Genomic DNA, 22,577 nt, shown 5'->3' on the forward strand with positions numbered 1-22,577 from the left:
TGAAACTGCCATGAAGAAACCTGCCATTCTGGAAGCTAATGAAGAACATTACATTTAATTTTAAAAAGATTTTTTGCTAAAAAGACATCTACAAGAGAGGAATACCATGAGTTCCCAGAAGGTGGAGAAGTGTTTGTCTCTTGGGAGTCTCTCCAGTGGCCCATGATGAGACAAGGGTGACAAGGCTACTCCACCTTTGCTCCCAGTCAGAGCAGGGCCCATGCTGCTCACCTGGGCCTTTTCTCTCTTTGCTCTGATCAGCGTGTCTTGGTAATGCTGTGCCACTTCTGCAAGGACCCCTTCGAGCTTTGCTGCAGGAATCTGCAAGGCCTGCAGGGTCTTCTGAGCATCGCCTTCATCCAGGGCTTCATTAATTAAACCGATGGCCAAAATCCCTAAGCACAGAGAAAAAAGTCTTTAGCTAAGAAATCTGGAAACCAATCAGTCCTATGGTCCCAGCTGCTCGGAGGTTGGAATCGTGTGGCCACAAGTTCAAGACCAGCAAGAATCGGTGCTAACTCTATGAACTCACTAAGAGTAATCATGACTCAAAGTACAATTGAGCAGTGCTGTATATCAAAAAGTAACTTAGTTTTTATTTCATCTAAACTCCCTCATCCTATCCATTCCTACAGGAAGCTTGGGTCCTTTTGTTTTATTTTCAATGCATTAACTTAAGTGGTCAGGATTTTGCTTTTGTTTCAGTCTCACTGTGAAGCCCAGGCTGGCTGTAACCCTGCCCAGGCCTCCCTGCTGAGGAAATGAAGAGGGTCAATCAAACTGGCTTCACAGCTTTCAGAAACATTCAGATGTGCAATTGAAGTCATTCATCATTTCCACTGAATGAAACAGGAGGCCTGAGTACCTCCTCCCTAGGATTACACAACAAATCAGAGGCAGATGGAAGATCCAAGCCCGGAACTGCCTATTTCAGGCCTTCCCACAAATCACTTGAGAGCGTTTCTCACATGAGAATTCTGCTGTGGGCTGTGGCATTTGGCTGGTTTCTGCTCCTGGTTTCTGAGAGGAAGCCTGAAATGTCCTGAAGGACACAGCACCTGTCTTTTACAGCAGCACCTCCCACCACACTTAAAGGTGTGCCAAAGAAGCCATCCTATGGTGAGCCTCAGGGTAGTGTCAGGATGCAGCTGGCTGTGCCAGATATGACATGGTTTGAAGTCATGTAGTGTTGGCCAGGCTTCCTGATTACCAGATCCATGGCCAATAACTCAGCCAATTGTGTGTAGGTAATGAAGTCAATTCTGGATTCCAAAGGCTCAGGAGAGGTTCCCTGCTCAGTGATGATAACTTGAGGGCCACACATCCTGAGGCCACAGAAGAACCCTCCCAGACACAGACCCTGGCTCTCTACTTTTGCCTCCTGATTTATAACCTTTATACTCAAACTGTAATCCTAAGTCTAGCATGATCCTGAGTTCTTAAGAGCCATTCTAGAAAACCATTAAGCCTCATCTTTGTAGCTAGTTGTTCAGAAGTGAGACCTAGCTTGAGCTTGCCACTGATGTCTGACCAGAAGGGGTCCTGTGGGGGACAGTGCCCTCAACCTGTGCTAGCTGACACAATTGTAGCTTGTTAGAATCACTTGTTATAGCTATCTCTTACAGCTATAATATACTCTGTAAATACACCCCCCCCCAAAAAAATCTATTTAAAGACACATACCCAATTATTATAACTGTCTGGTGTACTGAAAACAGTACCCAACCATAGTTATTTGAGGGGTTTGTGAGTGTATGTGTGTGTATATATATTTCAATTCATTTGAAAGCCTTGGAGTGATATTTAGAACCAGTTCATGTGATGTATGTACATGTTTATGTGTGTACCATGAATCTGTGCCAGTTGCCTGTGAGGGTGCATGTACAGGTATGTGGACATGCATTTAGAGGTCAGAGGTTGCTATCAGGTATTTCCCCTAAACACTAGGTTGGCTGGTAATGGGTACCCAGGGAGCCTCTTGTCTCTGCCTCCCTCCTCCCCAGTATTGGATCTACAGATGAACACCAGCACCCCAATTTTTACATGGGTGCTAGGGATCTGAACTCATGACTTCACGCTTACGGACAGGCACTTTGCTGACTCAGCCATCTTCCCAGCCCGAATCATGTCAACTTTAACGGGAAACTTTTCTGAGGGGACATGATGATTACTCACGCTCATGTTCCTCATGCACCACCAGGTTCACATGGTCCACACAAGCCTGGATGTCATTCCAGGTAATGAATTCATTATTCTCTGCATGTGCCTGAGCTTTCAGCTTCATCAGCTCATCGAGATACCTGTCCCAGCCCAAAATTAAAACAAAAACAAAAAAACCCTTTAGAATGATTATTCAAGGAACAAAGGTCTCTAGAAGACCGGAAATGTCTGATATAAGCCATGGGAAAGTTCTGGAACTGCAAAGCAGCCTTAAAACATAAACATCCAAGGAAAGCACTTGGTCTCTATTTCTAGAAGACCAGCTGTAGAAGCAGGGGACTCATCTAAAGACAGACAAGAGGGCCAAGCTGCAGGCCGCACAGTGGCAGAGCACTGGCCTCAGTATGTATGAGGCGAAGGTTCCAAACCCAGCACCAACAAACAGAATGCTGTGATGTAATGACAGCACATTATGAAGACATAAAGCCTGGAAGGAAAACGTCATGCGATGGACCCACAGTGCATGCTCTGGGGTCCCACCTTTGACAGTTTTCTTCCTCGATATTGGTAAGGCCCGTGACCGTGCTGCTCAGCTGCTTCCACACCGTGTTCATGTCTCCTGACTCCAGAGCCCTGTTGATGAGGGCCACAGATGATAGCATCTCCACAGCGACAGTGAGTTCAGGATGGGTGAGGCTGTGCTGTACAGGGGGGGAGGGGGGGGAACAGTGAGGAAAGACAATTTCCAATACCAAGGGAATTGGAACTTCTACACGAAAACCCGAGTTTCTGAAGAATGCTTCTACCCAAGCACACGGAGATGTGGGTATTAAATTCACTCCCACCACATTCTGCTCCCAAAAGAACAGGCTCAGTTAACTTACTTCAGGACTCTGCTGCTGCAGAGTAGCCAACTCCTTCTGATAAAGATCGGCTGCAAATGGATACACCTGGGGCAGCTGGGCTTCAGGATTCATTAGCTCCAAAACCGTCTTCTCGGCGATGCCCTTCTGGATCGCGGCATTGATTGCTGCTACCGCTGCCAATCCTGGCAGAAAGCAGGTCAACATGCAGTGGGCTCAGAGCCCTGTGCAGAAACAGTGCCTTGTTTTGTTTTTTGAGATAGGGTCTCACTATGTAGTTCTGGCCGCCCTGAAACTCCCCTGGCCTTGAACTCAAAGAGGTCCACCTGCCTCTGCCTCTGGCTCCCAAGTGCTAGGATTAAGTGAGTGTGCTACCATGGCCAGCTACTTGTGTGTGTGTGTGTGTGTGTGTGTGTGTGTGTGTGTATTGTGTAATATGTTTTGGTTGCATGTAAGTATGTATACTGCATGTGTTTGGTATCCAGGAAGACCAGAAGTGGGTGTCAGATACCCTAGAACTGGAGTTACAGATGGCTGTGAACCATCATAGGAATGCTGGGAACAAAACCTGGTCCTCTACAGAGTGGTAAGTGTGCTTAACCCCTGGGCCAGTAGCATCACACACACCCTTCAAAGCCTTCACGATTTGCTTTAATTTTTGTGTGGAGTATATGTCTATATGTGACATGGCATGTGGGAGGCCTTAAGTTGATGCTAAGTGTCTTGATCACTGTCTACCTTACATACTGAGCCAGGGTCTCTGCTGGACCTGGAGTCTAATAGTTTCAAGTTAGTCTGGCTATCCATGCACTGGGGTTACAAGGCAACTGCCAAGTCCACAGGGCTTTAACACAGATCCTGGGGATCAGAATCCTGGTCCCCATGTTCCAACAGCAAATGTTTGACTTGTTGAACCATCTCCAGTACCCCATACTCCCATTACAAAAAAAAAAAAAGGTTCACTATGTAGCTCTAGTCTGACTTTACTCATATTCTCCTGCCTCAGGAGCTGCTGGAATTAATTATAGGTATAGGCCACTGAATCTGGCTAGGAGGTACCAACTTTTACAGAATGAAGTTCCATTCTATGCCTACAGTATCAGCCATTATGCTTGAAGTGGAACTCTCATTGGAGATGGTAGCAGCAGCAGCCCTGTACTGGGGGTGGGGCACCAGCAAGGGCATGGGCTCCCAATGGGAGAAGAGCAGGGATACCCAAAGCTGAGACCACTCTGAATGCAGAAGGTCAAAGAATGCCTTTACCACTGAGTTCCTGGTGGCAGAGGCCACCCAGATCTCTTGCTGGTATTAAGAGCTGTACCAAGCCTGTGACTGAGCTCATGATCTGGGGAGCCAAGCACCCACATATTCAAGTCACCCAATATAAGGACCCTTGTTGACCCAAATCTGAGCCTATGGGCTGGACCATGAGCAAGGGTCCACCCCTAACTCTAATGTGTAGAGCCCCCAGGCAGCATAGGAAGCTGTACAGTCCGGCAGGCAGCCTATCATGCTGGGTACCCTGTGCCAGCTGGCGCTGATTTACCTGGTGCCGATTTACCTGGCATCTAATCTCAAGCAGACCTACACCAGGCTAGCACTGTCTGGACTGTGGTTGAGGGTGAGGTGACAGGCACGGGGACATATGTGTTTACAAAGATGTCTTCACACTAATGCTTGAGTTTCCTGCAGGCTGATTCTGTCCTCCATGCTCCAGGCATTAAGGACCTGCTTACCTACATACCAATGGTTACCGCTACCTACCTGGGTGTCTGTTAAGCTATCGGCTGGCACCTCTGCCACACTTTATGTGAGAGCCTTGTCTGTTTGCAGACAGTGCCTTTCTTTATCTGCTGTATAGAACTCATATAGCAGGGCAAGTCAGGGGAACTCTGCCCCACTGCTGGGGCAGTTCCTCCCAGTGTCCTCTTCCTTACCCCAAGAAGGCCAAACCCCTACAGCTTTGAAGACTAGTTCATCTGAGGGCTGCCTGCACCTTTGGCTCCCCAGAGCTGCTCCTGTGCAGGGCTGACTCCAGCCCCCCTGCGCTCCAGAAGAGGGCCTCGGGGCCTGGACTGCGCCCTTTGTCCCCCTGCATCCCTCCTGTCACAAGGGATGAAACCTGCTTCTAGTGCCTGGCCGGGAACAATACAGCCCAGAGAAAGGGGCACTGTAGGACGGAGCATGGTGTGCACTGTGCTGTGCTTACTCAGCCCGAGGTCTGCCCCCCATCACTTCACAGCTGACACCTCTGCCCTCCCTTCTGCTACCCTGACATGTGCTGGCACCTAGCACTGGAATAAAACCACTTCTCTCTTCACCCCCATTTCCTGTCTGCTGTCGTCATCGTGTGTGCTGTGGCTGCACTAAGTCCTTCTTCCTTCCCCAGGAGCCTTCTAATGAGGCTGCCCTTCCCAGCTTGCCAGCTTCCCACTCGGCCCACAAGCACGAGAATTCACTCACAGCAGCTGCTGCTCTAAACTCACCCATCCCTGTTGACACTGTCTGCCCCTACTCCTTTTCTTTTCTTCCTGCTACAATCAGGAATGCTCTCTCCTCTTCCATAGCCCAAATCTCTACCCTCTAAATGTTGCCTTCTCCAGGTACTTCCCTAACTACCCACAAAGGGTTTATTAACCATAGTCAATCTGCCTGGACTCCGGTTCTGCTTTTAAAGCTAGAAGAACCCTATTGCCACCAAAAGGGCTTGGCTTTTCATCATGACTAGTAGGTATGAGGTGACATACTTCAGACCTTTAAATGAAAGAGCCACAGCCTTCCTCCCCCTGAAATTTCTGTGGCCTGGGGCTAAGGGACTCTTACTTCGTTGATATTGCTGGGCAGCGCTGTTGGCAGCATCCACTCCGGCCTGTACCTCCTCCTTCTGCAGCGGGTCAGTCTGGCCACTCTGGAAAGCAGGGGACATTGATGAGATGATTGTTCATGCATTGACCTCTAGGGCTGAAAGTTCTCTTAACAGCAGTCACAAGGAACAGAGAACCAGAGACATAAGTGACAGCTCCAGGCTTCATGCAACCAAACCCTTGCCAACTCTGGGGTACAGAATATTATCTCCTGTGTGTGTGTGTGTGTGTGTGTGTAAAGAACTGAAATGTTCTATGAATAAATATTTATGAACTCACAAGGGCAGTAATGTGGCTTATTCCAACCAATGCATGCTGGGAATTTGTAAGATGTATACTTGTCTTTATCTGGGCAAGAAAGAGGAGACTTTTCTATTTGTTCTTCAGGAAAAAGCCTACAAGTTGAATTCCACATGATCCACCCACCCTGCAGCCCCTGAAGTATTCTCCAGTGACATAGGCTTTTCCTGCAGTAAGAATGGAAAAACTTCAGGTGTCCCTACAAAGATTTTCCTTAGAGGGAGGGACTGGAGGAGTGGGTAAAGGAAAGAGGAGGCATTATGTATTTTAAAAGAGGATTCACAGTTCTCAAAGTGAAATGGGGCTTTAGGTACTGTGTGCTCTAGTTGAAATTAAACACAGCTCAAGCCTAAGTTGTTTGAAGGAAAACAGCTACATTAGGGAATGGCTACGTAAATGCCAGGGGAGACAGCATTGAAGTGAAGGCCAGACAACTGGGGGGGCAGTATGGAACCAAGAAGGCCAGGCAGCCCCCCACCCCACCTCACCCCACCCGGCATGCCCACCTGTCTCTTTTGCTGCTGGTCACTCTGGAGCTGCTTTAGGTACCAGTCGCTGTTCTGGGTCTGCAGCCCTCGAAGGCCCAGAGCCGGTGACTGTAGAGCCTTGAACAGGGCCAGTGCACAGCCCTGCTCCAAAGCCAAGTTGATGTTGGCCAGGGCAGAGAATGCTGAGGGGAAAGGCAAAGGCTTAAAATCAATCTGCACAACAGCCTAGAGAATCTGCCTCTTCCCCAGACAATCACAGCTTCAAATTTCGGAAACCGCCCAGTGCTAGCATTACTGCAGCTCAGAAGCTCAAGAGTCTGGAGTCAGTTCTTACCCTGGAGTTCACACTGAATTCATCCAACTCTCCCCTACTGTGACAACATACATACACCTCACTAACTACCATGGTTCCTTCAACCATTTCTCCCATGGCATTTGAACTCACTAGCCTGCTGTCCTCCTGTGCCGGCCCATTTTATGTCAACTTGACTCAAGCTAGAGTCATCTGACAGGAGGGACACTCCATTGAGAAAATGCCTCCATAAGATCCAGCTATAAGGCGTTTCCTTAATTAGTGACTGATGTGGGAGGGTGGTGGTGCCATCCCTGGGCCACTGGTCCTGGGTTCTATAAGAAAGCAGCCTGAGCAGGTCAGGGGAAAGCAAGCCAGTAAGCAGCTCCCCTCCAGAGCCTCTGCACTAACTCCTGCCTCTAAGGATCCTGCCCTTGTTGCTGTCCTGACTGCCTCCAGTGATGTGAGGAACTATGATGTGGAGGTGTGAGCCAAATAAACCCTTTCCTCCCCAAGTTGTTTTGGTCATGGTGTTTCCTCACAGCAATGGTGACCCTAAGACAGTCCCCAACACGCAGCAGTCAGAAGCGGACAAAGGCAGTTCAACTGGCAAAGAGGAGGGGGCTGTGCCCCCCATACTCTCTCAGTCACAGGGGAACACAGATGTTTCTTCATCAGAAAATGATGATAAGAGATGCCTCCCATAGGTGATGGGGGATGGGCTGCCTCAGTGTGTTGTCCAAGCTGATCTTCAACCTGAGGGCTTGATGAGCCTCCCGAATGAAGGGACTTGAAGTGTGCACCCCCATGCCTGGCTCATAGGGCAGTTTGGGTTTTTTGCTGAGTTGGGAAGATGTTTTGTTTTCTGTTTCTGTGTAAGCTAATGGGATCTCTGAGACATTTTCACATATCCATCAATCATGTCCACCTACATGTCTACCCTCCCTCATTCTTCCTCTCATTCCTCAACAGTCCTCCCAGGCTGACTTTTAAGAGTAAACGAAATCATACACATGAAAGCCCTTCATGTAATGTAAAGTAAATAAGGTATCAATTAGGTTGAAAGGCAGAATAAGGCAATTTCTGATTTAAGAAACTACAGCTTAAAAAAAAAAAAAAAAAAGCCAGGCATGGTGGTGCCTGCCTTTAAGCCCAGTACTCAGAAGGCAGAGGCAGGCAGATCTTTGTGAGTTTGAGGCCAGCCTGGTCTACAAAGCTATACAGAAAAACCCTGTCTCAAAAAGCAAATAAATAAATAAAACTAAAAATTAAAATATTTGGGATATAGCAATACTTAACTTTGAGTGATTAAACAAAGTAGTTAGAGAGAGAAGTAGATCACGAGCTCTCTCAGAAAGTGAGACCGCAGCCCAAAAGTGACAAAGTCTCAAATAAACCAGACCATGCAAGGGGAAACCAGAGGCACAGAGTGAGGCCTGGGACACAGCACAATGGGAGTGCTTGCTGGGTATGAGTAAGAACCTGGGTTCAACTTCCAGCACTGAAAACAACTAAAATTACACACACACACACACACACACACACACACACACTCACACTCAAAGGTAAGAGATAGGCTGAGTGACAAGGTGCTTTAGATTTGTGATCTCACATCAGTTCCTTATGTCTGCAATTTGATTAAGTGATACCTGAGCAGGGGTGGTAGCTTTTTTATTAAAGTGAAACTAAAGAAATTTAATTTTAGAATATACACCAATACAAACAAAAGCTAATGCATAAGATTATTTCTTAACAGTTATGTGTGTGTGTATATGTATATGCACGCATATATATTGTTGGTCAAATATATGTTTTAAAGGAGCCTTCTCTTACAATCCTTCCTTTGGCTAGGGGTATAACTCAGTGGTAGAGCACTTGCTCAGCACATCCATGGCCACACCCTTAACACCACAGATAAAGAAAGCTTGAGCCTCTTTAGAACTGGGGAGATGCTCAGCAGATAAAAGCACAAGCCTGAGTTCAATCCCTGGGAGCCACATAAAGGTGGGGAAAAGGACCAGTTCCACAGCATTGTCCTCTGACCCCCTTACACATGCACATCCATGTACTACTACTGTTACTACTAATAATAAATTAAAAATAAATAATGCTTCTGGTGGTTGAGAGAGCTCAGCAATAGCAAAAGCAACCCTCTTTGTGAAAAAAGGCCCCTGGGATAAGGCCATGTTTCCCTGACAGGTTTTCAGAGCCTAGAGATCGCAGGGGTGGCGCACGCCTTTAATCCCAGCACTTGGGAGGCAGAGGCAGGTGGATCTCTGAGTTCCAGGACAGCCTGGGCTACACAGGGAGACCCTGTTTCAAAAAGACAAAACAATAACAACAAACAATATCAGGGGCATGCTCATTCCTTAGCGTGGCTGTGGCCTTCCACGCCCTGATTTCCAAAGTAACTCAGCACCCAGATGGTTATTCTCCACCTTCTCAATAGCTCACTTCAAGGCAGCTTTCTATGGGAGAATGCTGTCAAGCCAATCACCACTATGCTCAATCAAAACCTTGTGCATCTTATGAATCCACATCCATTCTGGGGAGCCTACTAGTCTTTCAGCCCAAAGTCTTTAGAGTGGAAAAGAACAGAGACATCTCCTGGTGAAAAGACTTTCAGAGAAAAGATCATGGAATGGGACCTATCTGTCAGCCCCTGCATGAGACCCTCAATGAAGCAAGGGTGCAGATAATCTAGACACAACATGCCCAAAGGTCAAGACGACCATGTTTCTATTTCTTTACCTCAACAAAAATCCCTCACACTCATGGCACTTTGACAGCAGCGGAGGGACATAAGAGAAATGAAACAATGAAGTTAACAGCCAGGCTTTCTCTAAATATTCACTTCGCAGTCTCAGTGCAGCCATCCACAGACGCCTCGAGTCAGTGAAGCTTTTCCTACACATAAACTTACCACTTAAATATGCAAATGAGCCCTGAGTGCCATCTGACTGCAAAGATGGTAAAGTTTAGACGAGGTGTCACATCTGACACACCACGGGAGGGGGCAGGGCTGGGGCACCAGCATAGTGGCAGAACCTGTGCTTAGTGAGCGAAGACCCTCCAGGTTCTAAACCCCGCAGAGGGAAGGGGAAGGAGAGGACAAAACAGGGAAAGGGAGAACACGAAGTAGAGTCATGAAATGGACTTTATGCATCTGGGAGAAAGTCAAAAACTGGGTCCCTACGGAGGGCTGTATTCACCAAACACTGCACAGCCAGGTCGGCATGCTCCGTTGTCTAACGTGTTACAATGACCCAACACAGGTTCTTCAGCAGAAGAACAACAAAATGAACTGACAGTCCAGAGAAACTATTCTCAAAACTGGGTACCACACACTTTCACAAAAATCAATATAAAAATAGAATCTCGTTTTTACTTAAGTGCACATTTTGAAGGCTATGAAACATCCAGTGGATATTTCTAAATGACAGGACCTGTCTTTATCGTCTGCATAGCTCTTTGCTCTTCTTTAACTTTCTGTTACATCTTTGTGTTTACTGGGAGGGGAGGGCCGTGTGCCATCGAAGACTGTGGAAGACAGCTCGCTGGAGTTCTGATCTCCCACCAAGTAGGTCTTAGGTGGGAACTGAACTCGAGGCATCAGACCTGGGAGCAAATGTCTTTACCCACTGAGCCATCTTGCCAATCCCAAATATTCTTTTTATAAAATTCCATTTATACATCTATTTATGTGTGTATGTGTGTGAGTGACTGTGCCGTGGTGTGAGTGTGGAGGTCAGAGGACAGCCAGTGGGACTGAGTTCTCTCCTTCCATCATGTGAGTCCCAGGGGTCAAACTCAGATCATCAGACTTGGCAGCAAGCACCATTTACCTGCTGAGCCATCTTGCTGGCCCTGTCTCAAAAAAAAGATAGGACAGTACAGAAAATATTTTTCAGTTTGTAACAAGGTAAGAGTATGGAAGCCATTGCAGCCTGAGGGCAATAGCAGAAACAGGCTTAGGAACACGGATTATGTGAAGCACAGACTACACAACCCACTGAGAGCTACAGCAACACATTAAGCCCCATCCTAACTGAGCAACTCGGCTGCTCTAGGGTACCTCTTAGGTGTCTAACGCAGTCATACTTACTATTGACTTTGTTTACATTCCCTTGAATTTCAGCTTGTGTGAGCAGCTCCTCATACACATCCCTTTCTCTGTCAGAATTTTCTGTCTGAGGATGAACAAAAAGGGTAGAAATTAGCCAGGTCTCTGAAGAGCCCAGAGAAGCTATGTGTGTACTTCTCCTCAACCATGACAAAACCAAGAACGAGCCCACGCCTGAGTTCAGATCATCTGTACGTGATATAATTACACGACTCTACCTAAAAACACAAGACCCAGGTTCCTCCAGAGCTGGGCCAGGAAGGAAGCCCTGGGGGACTCCATGCCTCCTGAGGGCAGTGGGCTGAGCTGCATCCTTGCCCGAGAGCAGAGGCTTCTGCAGGTGCCTGCTTGCAGCCTCTCACTGGTGATACAGGCAGAGGCATGGCCTCACCACCTCCCTGCAAGACTATTCAGTACCTTGGGGCTTCAAATTCCCTGCTCTATAGTAAAGAAACATAAAGAATATATACACAGACCTTCAATTTGACATGTGAATGCCTCTCGATGAACATTTCAATCTCTGACTTAAAAGGCTCAGTAAGCGTGTGTGGAGCCTTTGTTCATTTATTAATGTTGTATGTGGGTATGCTTGGGGGATGGGTAGGGGCAGTGTATATATGTGGCAAAGAACAGCTCTGTGGAACCGGTTCTCTGCTTTCACCTTTAATGTGAGTTCTGGTGACTGAACTTAGGTCCTCAGGCTTCTGTGGCTTACTTGCTGAGCATCTCACAGGCCCTTGTTTTTGCCCTGAGGCAGAGTCTCACTATGAATCCCTGGCTGGCCTGGAGCTCACTATGTAGACCAGGCTGGCCTTGAACTCACAGAGATCCACCTACCTCTGCCAGAGTGCTAGGGTCAATGGCACGTACCACGGCTGTTTTGGTACCACGGCTGTTTTGTTTTGAGACTGGGTTTCATCTGTGGTTCAAGCTGGTCTACAACTACTAAGGGAATCATCCAACTAACTTCCACATATTTATAACAATAGTAAACATACATTTCATCCCAGGGCCATATCAATATTTGGAGATCACCTTTCAAAAACAAAACTATTCAAATTGATTTGAAATGGCCACACACAAGTGTGAAATGGGAGAGGGGGAAATGCAATACTAGAAGACTATGAACTAAGCAGTTACATTCACGCAAAATTCTAGGAAAGGTAAGATGTAGTGATAGAGAAAAAAAGACTGGAAGTCAGCCAGGTATAGTGGCGTACAGTTTTAATCCCAGCACTCAGGAGGCAGAGGCAGGCAGACTTCTGATTTTGAGGCCAGCCTGATCTACAGAATGAGGCCCGCCATGGCCACACAGGAAAAGCCTGTCTCCAAAAAAACAAAAAGGGAGAAACAGACTGATAACTGCCTGGAGTTGGGGTGGGGAGGTAGACTGATGGCCCGGGGCAACAAAGGGACAGTTAAATGAGCACATACACATCTACCAAAACTCAATCGTACACTCAAAGCAGGCGAACTGTACTAAACACAAGCTACATCTCAATAAAATGGCTTTTAAGATGCAGATTTAAATTTAAGTTAATTAAAAAGATGCAGCATTTTTACCCTGTTTTTGGCATTTGTCGTCTTGTCTTGCTTGGCCTGGTAAAGAACATCCTGGTAAGTGGAAGCCAGGGATTCCTCAAGATTGACAAGCATGGCATTGGGGTTTTTCAGAGCTGTAAACGTGTCGGCTGGAACTCTACGGTCAACAGCTTCATTAATAGCAATGACAGCAGCATGTACTAGAAAACAAACAGAGCAAATCAAAGCTCAGTACATTTGAGATTACAGACAGTACTGGGTGCACGCTATGCAGACAGACAATATTGCAGCTAGCTGTTACAGAGAAAGACTCTTTTCCCAGAGAAAAGTAACAGCAGAACTGGAGGCTGCCTGGGCCTCCACGTGGCTTCTCTTCCTTATGCACAGAGCAGCAGGCCCTCCATCAGAATGCTCAGCACTTGCTGAACACTCCCGGCCAAGAATGTTTGGTGTGAAAAACTGTTTGCCCTTAACCATGTAGTAAATACTGTAAGAAAAAGATCCCAAAAGGCACTCAAGTGAGGACTCACTTTCTAGTGTCTTTAGCACCACTGACTAGAGCAGGGCCTAAAACTATTTATAGCTCAAAGCTTGCTAGCAAAGCTGCTCCTGCCTGAGACCCAGGGCCAGCGTAAGCAACAGTGAGCAAAGACCCTGTGAGCCCAGAAAAGCTCCCTTACACGCGGCTTCATCCACCGAGAGTTCATTAGCCAGGATGCCCCCAATCTTGCTGAAGGCGGGCATCTGGATCCCATACTTCTCTAGCTCGATCTTCATGTTGTTGATTTCTTCCTCTGCAGAAAAGAATGAAGACCCAGTCAAGCAAGCTAAGCACCTCAGAGGAGGATCAGATTCCTCAACTATAAGGTGGGATAAAATGGCCTCTGCCTCTAACTGATGAAAGATTAAGCTAATACTAAAATACTGTATGAAAGCACTTAGTACAGTACCTGTTAGACAACGTGTTGTCAATAAATATCAGCTCATCACTGTTATCTATAGCATCAAACATAACTATAAGACAAAAAAAAAATCTATGGACATAGGGGTTTTTTGTTTTGTTTTGTTTTGTTTTTCCAGACCAGATGGGTTTCTCTGTGTGCCCTGGCTGTCCTGAAACTTGCTCTGTAGCCAGAGCTCTGCCTGCCTCTGAGTGCTGGGATTAAAGGTATGTGAGCCCCTGGGGATGAAGTTTTTAAACATTGTTTAAAACTCACAGCATTTACTACAATAATCTATGGAGGCTTTAAAGGAAACTTAAGGACTAAACCACAATCTGTTAGTTATCTCAGTCATAATCCAAATCACTAGCTGCTACTCTGTTTCCTTTCTAAAGCAGAAAGCCAAATGATAAAGAAAACAACTAAACTTTGACCTTTTCCTGAGATTAGTGAATGAGTGTCCTGGAAGGAAAAATATTATAGATAAAAGCTTTACTACCAAATTTAAACTGCAAGGCTGACAAAACAGTCACCAATTGAGAGATTTGAATGTTACCCTTAACCAATGTTACCCTTACCCATTCCCTTCCCAAGCCTCCATCTCTTCAAGCACCTGACTGTAGCAAATACACAAAATGCTATGGCTTGGATGTGGTTTACACAAGGGTCCATATGTGAGAGGATCGGTCCACATTGTGGGGTTGTGAGAAGTACTGCACCCTCTAAAAGGTGTGTCTGGTAGGAGGTTCCTAGATTATTGAACACACTGTTCTCCGAGAGGATTAAGGTTGTTCTGATAGACCTTTACTTCTCACAGCTAGCTCTCAGAGGAAACCTGGACCCACCCACTTCTCTGGGTCTAGTCTTGAAGTACAATCTCTCGTGTATGTGAGTCCACCAGGCCATTAGTCTCTCATCAGAGGCCAAACCAACAGGGTTGTCTGACTCGATTTCCAGTCTCCAAAACTTTTCTCTATAAGGTATTTTGTTATAGTAAACAATACACAGGAAATATGTACCCAAAAAGCTTATACTTTAAAATAAGTGTTGTTTCTGGGTCAAGCTTATACTTTAAAATAAGTGTTGTTTCTGGGTCACCTCACTCTCCACTCCTGCCCCTTAGTTTTCCCTTATACGTACCAGCTAGAAGAGAAAGACTTCATTTTATAAGGCTTTTTTCACAGCATGGAAGCATTTAATGTTAGCTCCACATACCACCATTTTACGCTTTAGATGTTACTACTCTCAGGTAACTGATACTCACATATAAAAACAGGTATAAGAGAACTAAATTCACCAGTCACTCCACATCATAAATCACAGAGCAGAGGGTGCAAACCAGGCTCATGTTCTCCCTTCTACCCGAAGGGCAGTTTCCTTACTCCTGTCACATCTTCCTCAGGGAGTATTTTCTAAAGCCTTCCCCTTTAAGACAGGTATTGCTGAACTTTCCAGGCCATTACCACATGAGTCATTCATTTGCTGCCAAGCCTCAGTAACTCCTTACCTGTGAAGTCAACCTTTCCATACAGGTCTTGGATCTGAGGAGCCAGGCCCAGTTTGAACAGGTACAAGCTAGAAGACACCAACATGCAAAAGAGTGAGGCCTCGCACAGCAACAGCTGTAGCTCTCAGATGAAAAGGTGACATGGGGATACGGGGAGGGGTGGGGGGAACACTCTGCTGTGACAGTGTCTGCCTCAGCATACTTTCTGCCCCAGAGAGTGGCACACAACATCATGAAAGATTTCCCTTAGACTCAAATTCAAGTTCCAATTGTGGCACAGAGTTAATGTGTAATTAGATGTTAGGGTTAATATACCTGACACTCTGTCAGCAGTACTGAGGTCTTTTCACTTGTGTTTGTGAGTTTTAAATAATAAGACCTTTTACACACGTCTCAAGGAAATGATTCACACAGCAAATCTTGCTTCAATGGAATTCCTATTACTGACACAGGCTTAATCCAGGTCAATTAAAAGTTTAAAATATAGTACATGTTACTTATGTTCCCTCTTCAGAGACTAAAAAAACTAGACTCAGCCAGGCAGTGATGGTGCATACTTTTAATCTCAGCACTTGGGAGGCAGAGGCAAAAGATTTCTGTGAGTTCAAGGCCAGCCTGGTCTACAGAACGAGTCCCAGGACAGCCAGGGCTGTTACACAAAGTCACATCTCCAAAAACAAAACAAAACAAAACAAAAGAGACTCTAGATTCTCAGCTCTATCCATGAAGGACAGGACAACAAAGCTCACCAGTGAAATCTTCCAGAGATAAATATCTACAAGCCTGTGTTGTCAGGTTGATTCTCAAAACTCAAACAGATCAAAATCAACGAATTAGAAGAGATCAGATGTGCACTTTATGGACACTTGCCATCAAGCCTGACAACCTGAGTTTGATCCCAAGGATGTACGTACATGGTGAAGAACTAACTGATTCCAATAAGGTGAACTCTGACCTTGACAGTCATGCCATTGTGCACATACAAAATAAAATGTTTTTTAGATCATTTAAAAAGGTACAACAGGTTAATATACCATTTTTCACATAATCTTCTAAACATACTCATAGATAAATAATCTAGATAATCTCAATTAATTCTTACCAGGTTTTGCAAACAAATGAACTCATTCTAACCTAAACTCAATTTTCACAACATGAAGGATTTTTTTTTTTTTTTCTTTTTTCCTTTTTTGGCTCCTTGAGTACAGGGTTCCTTTGTGTAGCCCTCCCTGTCCTGAAACTCACTCTGGAGATCAGGCAGGCCTTGAACCCACAGAGATCTGCCTGCCTCTGCCTCCCAAGCGCTGGGATTAAAGATGTAGACCACCAGTGGCCTCTTTTTTAAAAAATTATTTATTTTTACTTTATACATATTGATGGGTTCTGCCTTCAGATCCCCTGGAACTGGAGTTGCAGACAGTTATGAGCTGCCATGTGGGTGCTGGGAATTGAACCCGAGTCCTCTGGAAGAGCAGTCAGTGTTCTTAACTGCTGAGCCATCTCTCCAGCCCCTACTTTTATTAATAGAAAGTGAGGGATTATGACCCTATTTAACATCAAAACCAGTAAGGTTTTGTTTAAATTTGCTTTGGGGGGAGGGGCTGGGAGAAGGGTCTTACTATGCATCCTAGCTGGCCTGGAACTGACTATGTAGTCAAGGATGTCCTAGAACATCTAATCCTTCTAATTCCAAATGTAAAATCATTAAGAGAAAAGGAAAAAAAAGGCCATACAAACAACAGAGAATAGAATGTTACCTACAAAATAACTGAGTATAACCTAAGTGCAGTAACTCTAGAATAATGCCAGTTAAATCTCTTTGTAAAGGGAGAGGGAGGGAGAGCATATCTCAGATCTCAGTGAGAGGGAACTTCCAAAGCATGGACAAGGTGTGGATAAGACCGCCAGCACTACTTGAAGGTCAGAGGGTGCTCCAGGGTGACTGCTGGTGCATAGGAAAAGGGTGCCCCACAACAGTGAAGTGGGCAAATGCCCTGGGAGCTGCTGTTGAGGTACTGAGTCGTAAGCAGCCCCTTCCTACACACTATCAAGTGTTGCCAACTTACCTTTCAGGAAAAACACCAAATGGGAGGAAAGAAACCATAAATCCTGAGCCAGAACACTCTGCTCTGTATGAGCTTTCTAAGCACAGACTACATATGCAGGAGAAATGGAGAACAATAGTGTACTTCCTCCCTTTGTCCTGACTCCATCATTGGAAAGGCACAGCTAATTCTTAGTCGGTATTTCAAAGAACTGAGGGCTTGGGACCCAGGCTACATCAGAGGCTACAGAAGGAGCAGAGGGGAATTCTGCCAACTTCAGCTCCATGCCTGCCAAGTTCAGCTGACCACTGTAGGCATGGCCTTTGCCAGGTTATCAACACAGACAGACCTCAGCACACTAAGCCAATCACAGTGCTGAGAATTAACCAGGTTTTGGCTCGGACACACACATTTGAATTTGTTCTATTCCTAACACAGGAGATGCACTAGGCAGCTGTTCAATCTTCTGCATGTTCAAAATATGCTGGTAATACCAAGAATCCAGCCTAAGTCTCATCAAAACCCCAAGATGGGTCAGCTCGGTGGCAGAATGTGTGCTTAGCCTGTGTGAGGTCCTAGAGTCAACTAGAGACAACAGGCTTCTTATAGACCCATGCTATATATCCCCTTTCATTCATAACAGTAGCATTGATTAAGCATATATATACAAAAGGCCGTATAGCAAGAGGAACCAAACAAACACATCTCATCTTCAAGTCCCACTTCCTCCCCAACCTTCTCCTTTAGTCCTATAGCCATGGAGTGAACCTGATAAAATTACACTGCCATTCCCAGCCACCAGGGTACATCCATCCTCGTCTCCCCCTCCCCTCCCCTCCCCTCCCCTCAGACACAGCACTGTCTCCTGCTATTCATGACCCTGCTGATTCTTGAAATTAGGTCATTTTCCATGAAATGATACTTTATTTCCTATCACATTTGTGTTGGCATAAAAATTATTTATTGAATGAACAAATAGCAAGAGCCTAGAAGACTGAAGAAAGGAGACCACACCTTGATTAAGATGCAGAGTCCAGAGAGACATTGGGTCAATAGTGAAAGATTATACCATGTTTTTGCAACAATAATATATTATGGGGATAAACAAATCCCTTCTCTCTGCTCCCTAGAAAAACACAGGTGTTTCTGTAAGGATAATAGCCTTCTATTCCATTTAAAAATCCTGAAGTTGATGCAAAACCTCTTTCATTCTTGCACCACCGACAAAAAAGATTCACCCTTGACTGAGAAGCTATCCTTAAATGGCTTATTTTGCCAAGAATCCCTGGTTACCTGAGAGCATGGATACAGTAGATACATCTTGGCATGTTCTTCCGATCATAGATATCTGTGGTTTCTGGGTAAAAAATCTAGGGAGAAATAAAAGAAGTAGACTGAGTGAATTGGAAGACTCTGGAAAAGAATAACAACCTTTACTAAGACAGACAAGACCTCAGCAAAAGATCTTCAGGGGAAATAGCAAGAATACTCATGTTTGTGAGAGTGAGGAAAAAGTCTAAAGCTTTCTGAAATGCTCAGAATATATTCTACAAAGTTCTAGACAACAAGGTATATAGGATGGAATCGGATGATTACAATCATGTTCAAAGACGGACTTGGTGCCCTAGCTTAGGAGCAAAGGAGGGAAGGAAGCTTTAGAGATGCTGCCGGAGACAGGACCCAGGCTGTGCTGAGGAGTAAGGACAGGAAAGCTGGAGGAGCAGGCTGGAAAGTTGTTGTGATGGTGGATGGACAAAAAAGGCATCTCAGATAAAAGTAAGTTTGGAGAAGTCCAGGTTATCTCTATATTTTTTGAGGCTAAGTCAGAAGAATCCTAAGTTCAAGGTGTGCCTGGATACAGACTGAGCTGAAGGGTAGCCTGGACAACTTAGTGAGACTGTCTCAAAATAAAAACTAATGAAGGCTGGGAGTATAGTGCAAGGATAGAGCACTTGCCTAGCATGCATGAAGGCCTGGGGTCAGTCTCTAGTGCCACCACGAAAAACAACAAAACAAAACAACAAAAACCCCTAGCAACAGCAAACAAACACACTCTAAATACCATTCAAAGGAGGTTAAAATGCTACTGCCCACAGATGACAACACTGTATGAAAGGCAGGAAGTCACAGTACACGGTGTAGTATTTTATACTAGCGTGCATTTTACATCACAGAAAACGGGAATAGAAGGTATAGGTGCATAGAAAGGCCAGGTAACCATAGCAACTTGGTGCAATGCATTTCCTGACATTTGTGGGAGCAAAACCTCAAACACACCCTTACAAAGACGAGCACTTGGGCACTCTGCTCTGAGTAAGTGAGGACAAAAGCTGGTTTCTTGCAAAGACTCAGATCTGGACTTGAGGCAGCAACAGATCCATGTGCAGTGATGAGCTGAGCACTGCGCTGGTACCACGTGGCTGACTTCAGTCACTCTACGACACTCTACATCTTACTTCTATTCTTTCTCTTTCTTCAATTACAAAAACCTGGGCCCCACAGGGAAGTACAGAGAAAATAAAAACCACCCCCTAATCCCATCACACAGGAACAAAAAGCTTCTCCTTAACAATGTTCCATTTCAAAGCATACCTACTTTATTTTTGCACAAAAACAGTGATCTCACCTTTGCTGGAACAAGTTTTTATAACCTTAAGCCGGTGTCCTTCCCCTTACTTAATATCAAAGACAACTTTTCAATTTTTATGCATATGAACAATTTGCCTTGCATGTTTTTCTGAACACCGGGTACAGGTCTGGCAGCTGTGGAGGTCAGGAGAGCGCAGCGGACCTCCTGGACTTACAGACGGTGTGGATGCTGGGGATCAAACCCATGTTCCCTGGATGAGCAGTTAGTGCTCAGAGCTGCTAAGCCACTTCTGAGGCCTCTAAAGACAATCTTTTTTTTTTTTTTTTTTTGGGTGGGGGTTGGGGTGGGGGTGGTTCCAGACAGGGTTTCTCTGTGTAATAGTTTTGGCTGTCCTGGAACTCATTCTGTAAACCAGGCTGGCCTTGAACTCACAGAGATCTGCCTGCCTCTTCCTCCCAAGTGCTGGAATGAAAGGCATGCACCACCACCGCCTGGCTTCAAAGACAATCTTTAATGGCACTAGTATTTGTAGCTTAGATATGAGCTACTTTAGAACGTGTAGTCTGCTCCATTCCACCCCCAACCCAACCCCCAGCCATAAGCACTGCTGAAAACTCTTTATATATACATCATCTTATATCTTTGGAGTTATGGGGGTGGGGATAGAGGTATGTCAAAACAGGGAGGGAGGGAGGGAAGGAGGGAAGAAGGAAGGAAGGAAAGAAGGCCATGTCTCTTTGATCTTGGTGATATATACCTTTAATCTAGCACTTTAGATGCAGAAAGCAGGCAGAATTTGAGGCCAGCCTGGTCTACATACATAGTGAGTTCTAAGTCAACCAGGACTGCTTAATGAGACCCTGTCTTAATTTTTTTTTAAGAGAAAAATACAAAACCATGACTGTGAAAGTGGAGGTGCAGCCAGTGCATCCTCTATGGCTAACTACTGAGTAGGTGAGAGATGATGACTTACTAAGGGCATCACAAAATATAGTCCTGAACAAAACACTCAGGATGCATGCTTCCATGTTAAAACCACAGCCGCCACTCATATACCTCATTACTGTGAAGTAGTTTTCCTACTCCCTGCAGATCTGAATAGTCTGAGGTTGGAAGGTGACAACATCTCTACAACAACATTGTGAATAAGTAAAAACCACTACTGTGCACTTTAAGGTGGTACATCTCTATAATGTAAAAAGTGCATCTTTGAACAACACTAACATGCACTAGGCAGGTATAAAGCCATGGGCTGGATGATGCTTGCTATCCCAGCACTCAGAAGGCTTGAGCAGGAGAATCTCCAAGGCCCACCTGGGCTACAGAGTACACTCTTATCCAAAGAACCAAGCTGGGCATGTAGCTCGTGGCTCAGTTAGTAGAGTGCTGGCCTAGCATATGCAACACCCTTGGTCTGATCTTCAGCAAAAATACAAAAACAAAAACACACGTAACAACATAAACCTACAACTGAAGTAGTCAAAATAAATACCGCTATAGGAAATTGCTCTAGGGTAAGAAGGACATACAAGGAAAAAGAACAAATATAAAAGAAAAAATTATTCTCTTAAGTCAAACTGAAAGGAACCTTTAGCATTGAGAAGGAAAAAAATTAGCCAGCATGTTGTTATATACCTATAATCCTAGTACTCTGGAAGTTGAAGCAGGAGGATTTTGAGTTCAAAGCCAGCCTATGCTACAAATTGAGCTTAAGCCACTATCTTAAAAACAATGAATAAAGGCATAAAGGGAAGGAGGGAGAGAGACAGGGAGGGGAGGAAGGATGGAAGGAAAAATATTAGGAAGGATGGATAGATGATTGGTTGGTATGGAGAATAATTTTACATTACAAAACCACCAATAGCATGAAAAGCAGTTACCTTAGGCAGTCCGATCTCATCCATGGCATTCAGCCACTGAATCACATTGTCCGTGTGTCTGAAGTGCAGGCCTGTAGCCTGAAAGAAACAGAAGTGTCAGGTGCTGCTGGCAAACACCACATATAACTCTTCTTGTGAATCCCCTGTGAGACTCTACAACATCCCCTCCCTAAGTCATTACACTCGGCACCAAGAAGCTACATTCTTCCCTCCTCTTATATACAAACTGCCCGGGGAACCTAGCTCACCAGTATGCTCTACAGCATGGTCTCTGGAATCAACCTATCCAAGACTCAGTTCTCAGGCTTGGCCATCTACTGATGACAGTGGACAGTCACTCACCCTTGCAGCCTGAGACACTTCATCTAGTATAGCTACTTAGCGCATCTGTGTGAGGCTGTATGAGATAGTGTACACAGAACCCCTTAGGTTAGTGTTTGAACAGGTATTATACAATATGTCAGTGAAGGTTTTCATTATATACTTAGAAGTAATCCCCTGTAAATGCCCACCTGCTTATTCTTTAAATAGTGCTGGGCATCAGACTCAGGGCCTTACACATGCTAGTCAAGAACTCTACCCCTGAGTTATAGCCCAATGTCTATTAGTTTGGGACAAGATTACTTTGCAAAGGGAGTCTGTTGCTTTGATTTTTTTTTTTTTTTGAGACAGGGTTTCTCTGTGTAGCCCTGGCTGACCTGGAACTCTCTTTGTAGACCAGGCTGGCCTCAAACTCAGAGATCCACCTGCCTCTGCTTCCCAAATGCTGGGATCAAGGGTGTGTGCCACCATGCTCAGCTACAAAGGAATATATAACTAGGTTTTTTTTAATTATTATTATTTAAAGAAATCACAGCTGCAAATCATTTTTTAAAAATTAATGTAAGGTTGTACATGATGTCACACACCTGTGTCACTCAGGAGGCAGGAGCAGAATTGTGACATTTTTAGGTCAGCCAGGATTACAAATTGAGACCCTACG

At 45.2% G+C, this 22,577-nt stretch overlaps 1 protein-coding gene across 1 annotated transcript in view; it reads right to left on the reverse strand.

The window, feature by feature from the left end:
- Positions 1-22,577, reverse strand: part of Iqgap1 (IQ motif containing GTPase activating protein 1) — a 95,643-nt gene that overhangs the window by 39,330 nt on the left and 33,736 nt on the right. The window contains exons 4-15 of the mRNA XM_051206571.1: positions 21,596-21,673; positions 18,419-18,495; positions 15,081-15,148; positions 13,313-13,426; positions 12,654-12,832; positions 11,073-11,157; positions 6,694-6,857; positions 5,847-5,931; positions 3,045-3,208; positions 2,701-2,861; positions 2,176-2,300; positions 232-395 (exon numbers count right to left, since the gene is read on the reverse strand). Coding sequence (XP_051062528.1) covers positions 232-395; positions 2,176-2,300; positions 2,701-2,861; positions 3,045-3,208; positions 5,847-5,931; positions 6,694-6,857; positions 11,073-11,157; positions 12,654-12,832; positions 13,313-13,426; positions 15,081-15,148; positions 18,419-18,495; positions 21,596-21,673 — 1,464 coding nt within the window. The remainder of the gene's footprint in view (positions 1-231; positions 396-2,175; positions 2,301-2,700; positions 2,862-3,044; positions 3,209-5,846; positions 5,932-6,693; positions 6,858-11,072; positions 11,158-12,653; positions 12,833-13,312; positions 13,427-15,080; positions 15,149-18,418; positions 18,496-21,595; positions 21,674-22,577) is intronic.

The sequence above is a fragment of the Phodopus roborovskii genome, unplaced genomic scaffold (genome assembly GCF_943737965.1).
Source record: "Phodopus roborovskii unplaced genomic scaffold, PHOROB, whole genome shotgun sequence".
In the NCBI taxonomy this organism is placed as follows: domain Eukaryota; kingdom Metazoa; phylum Chordata; class Mammalia; order Rodentia; family Cricetidae; genus Phodopus; species Phodopus roborovskii.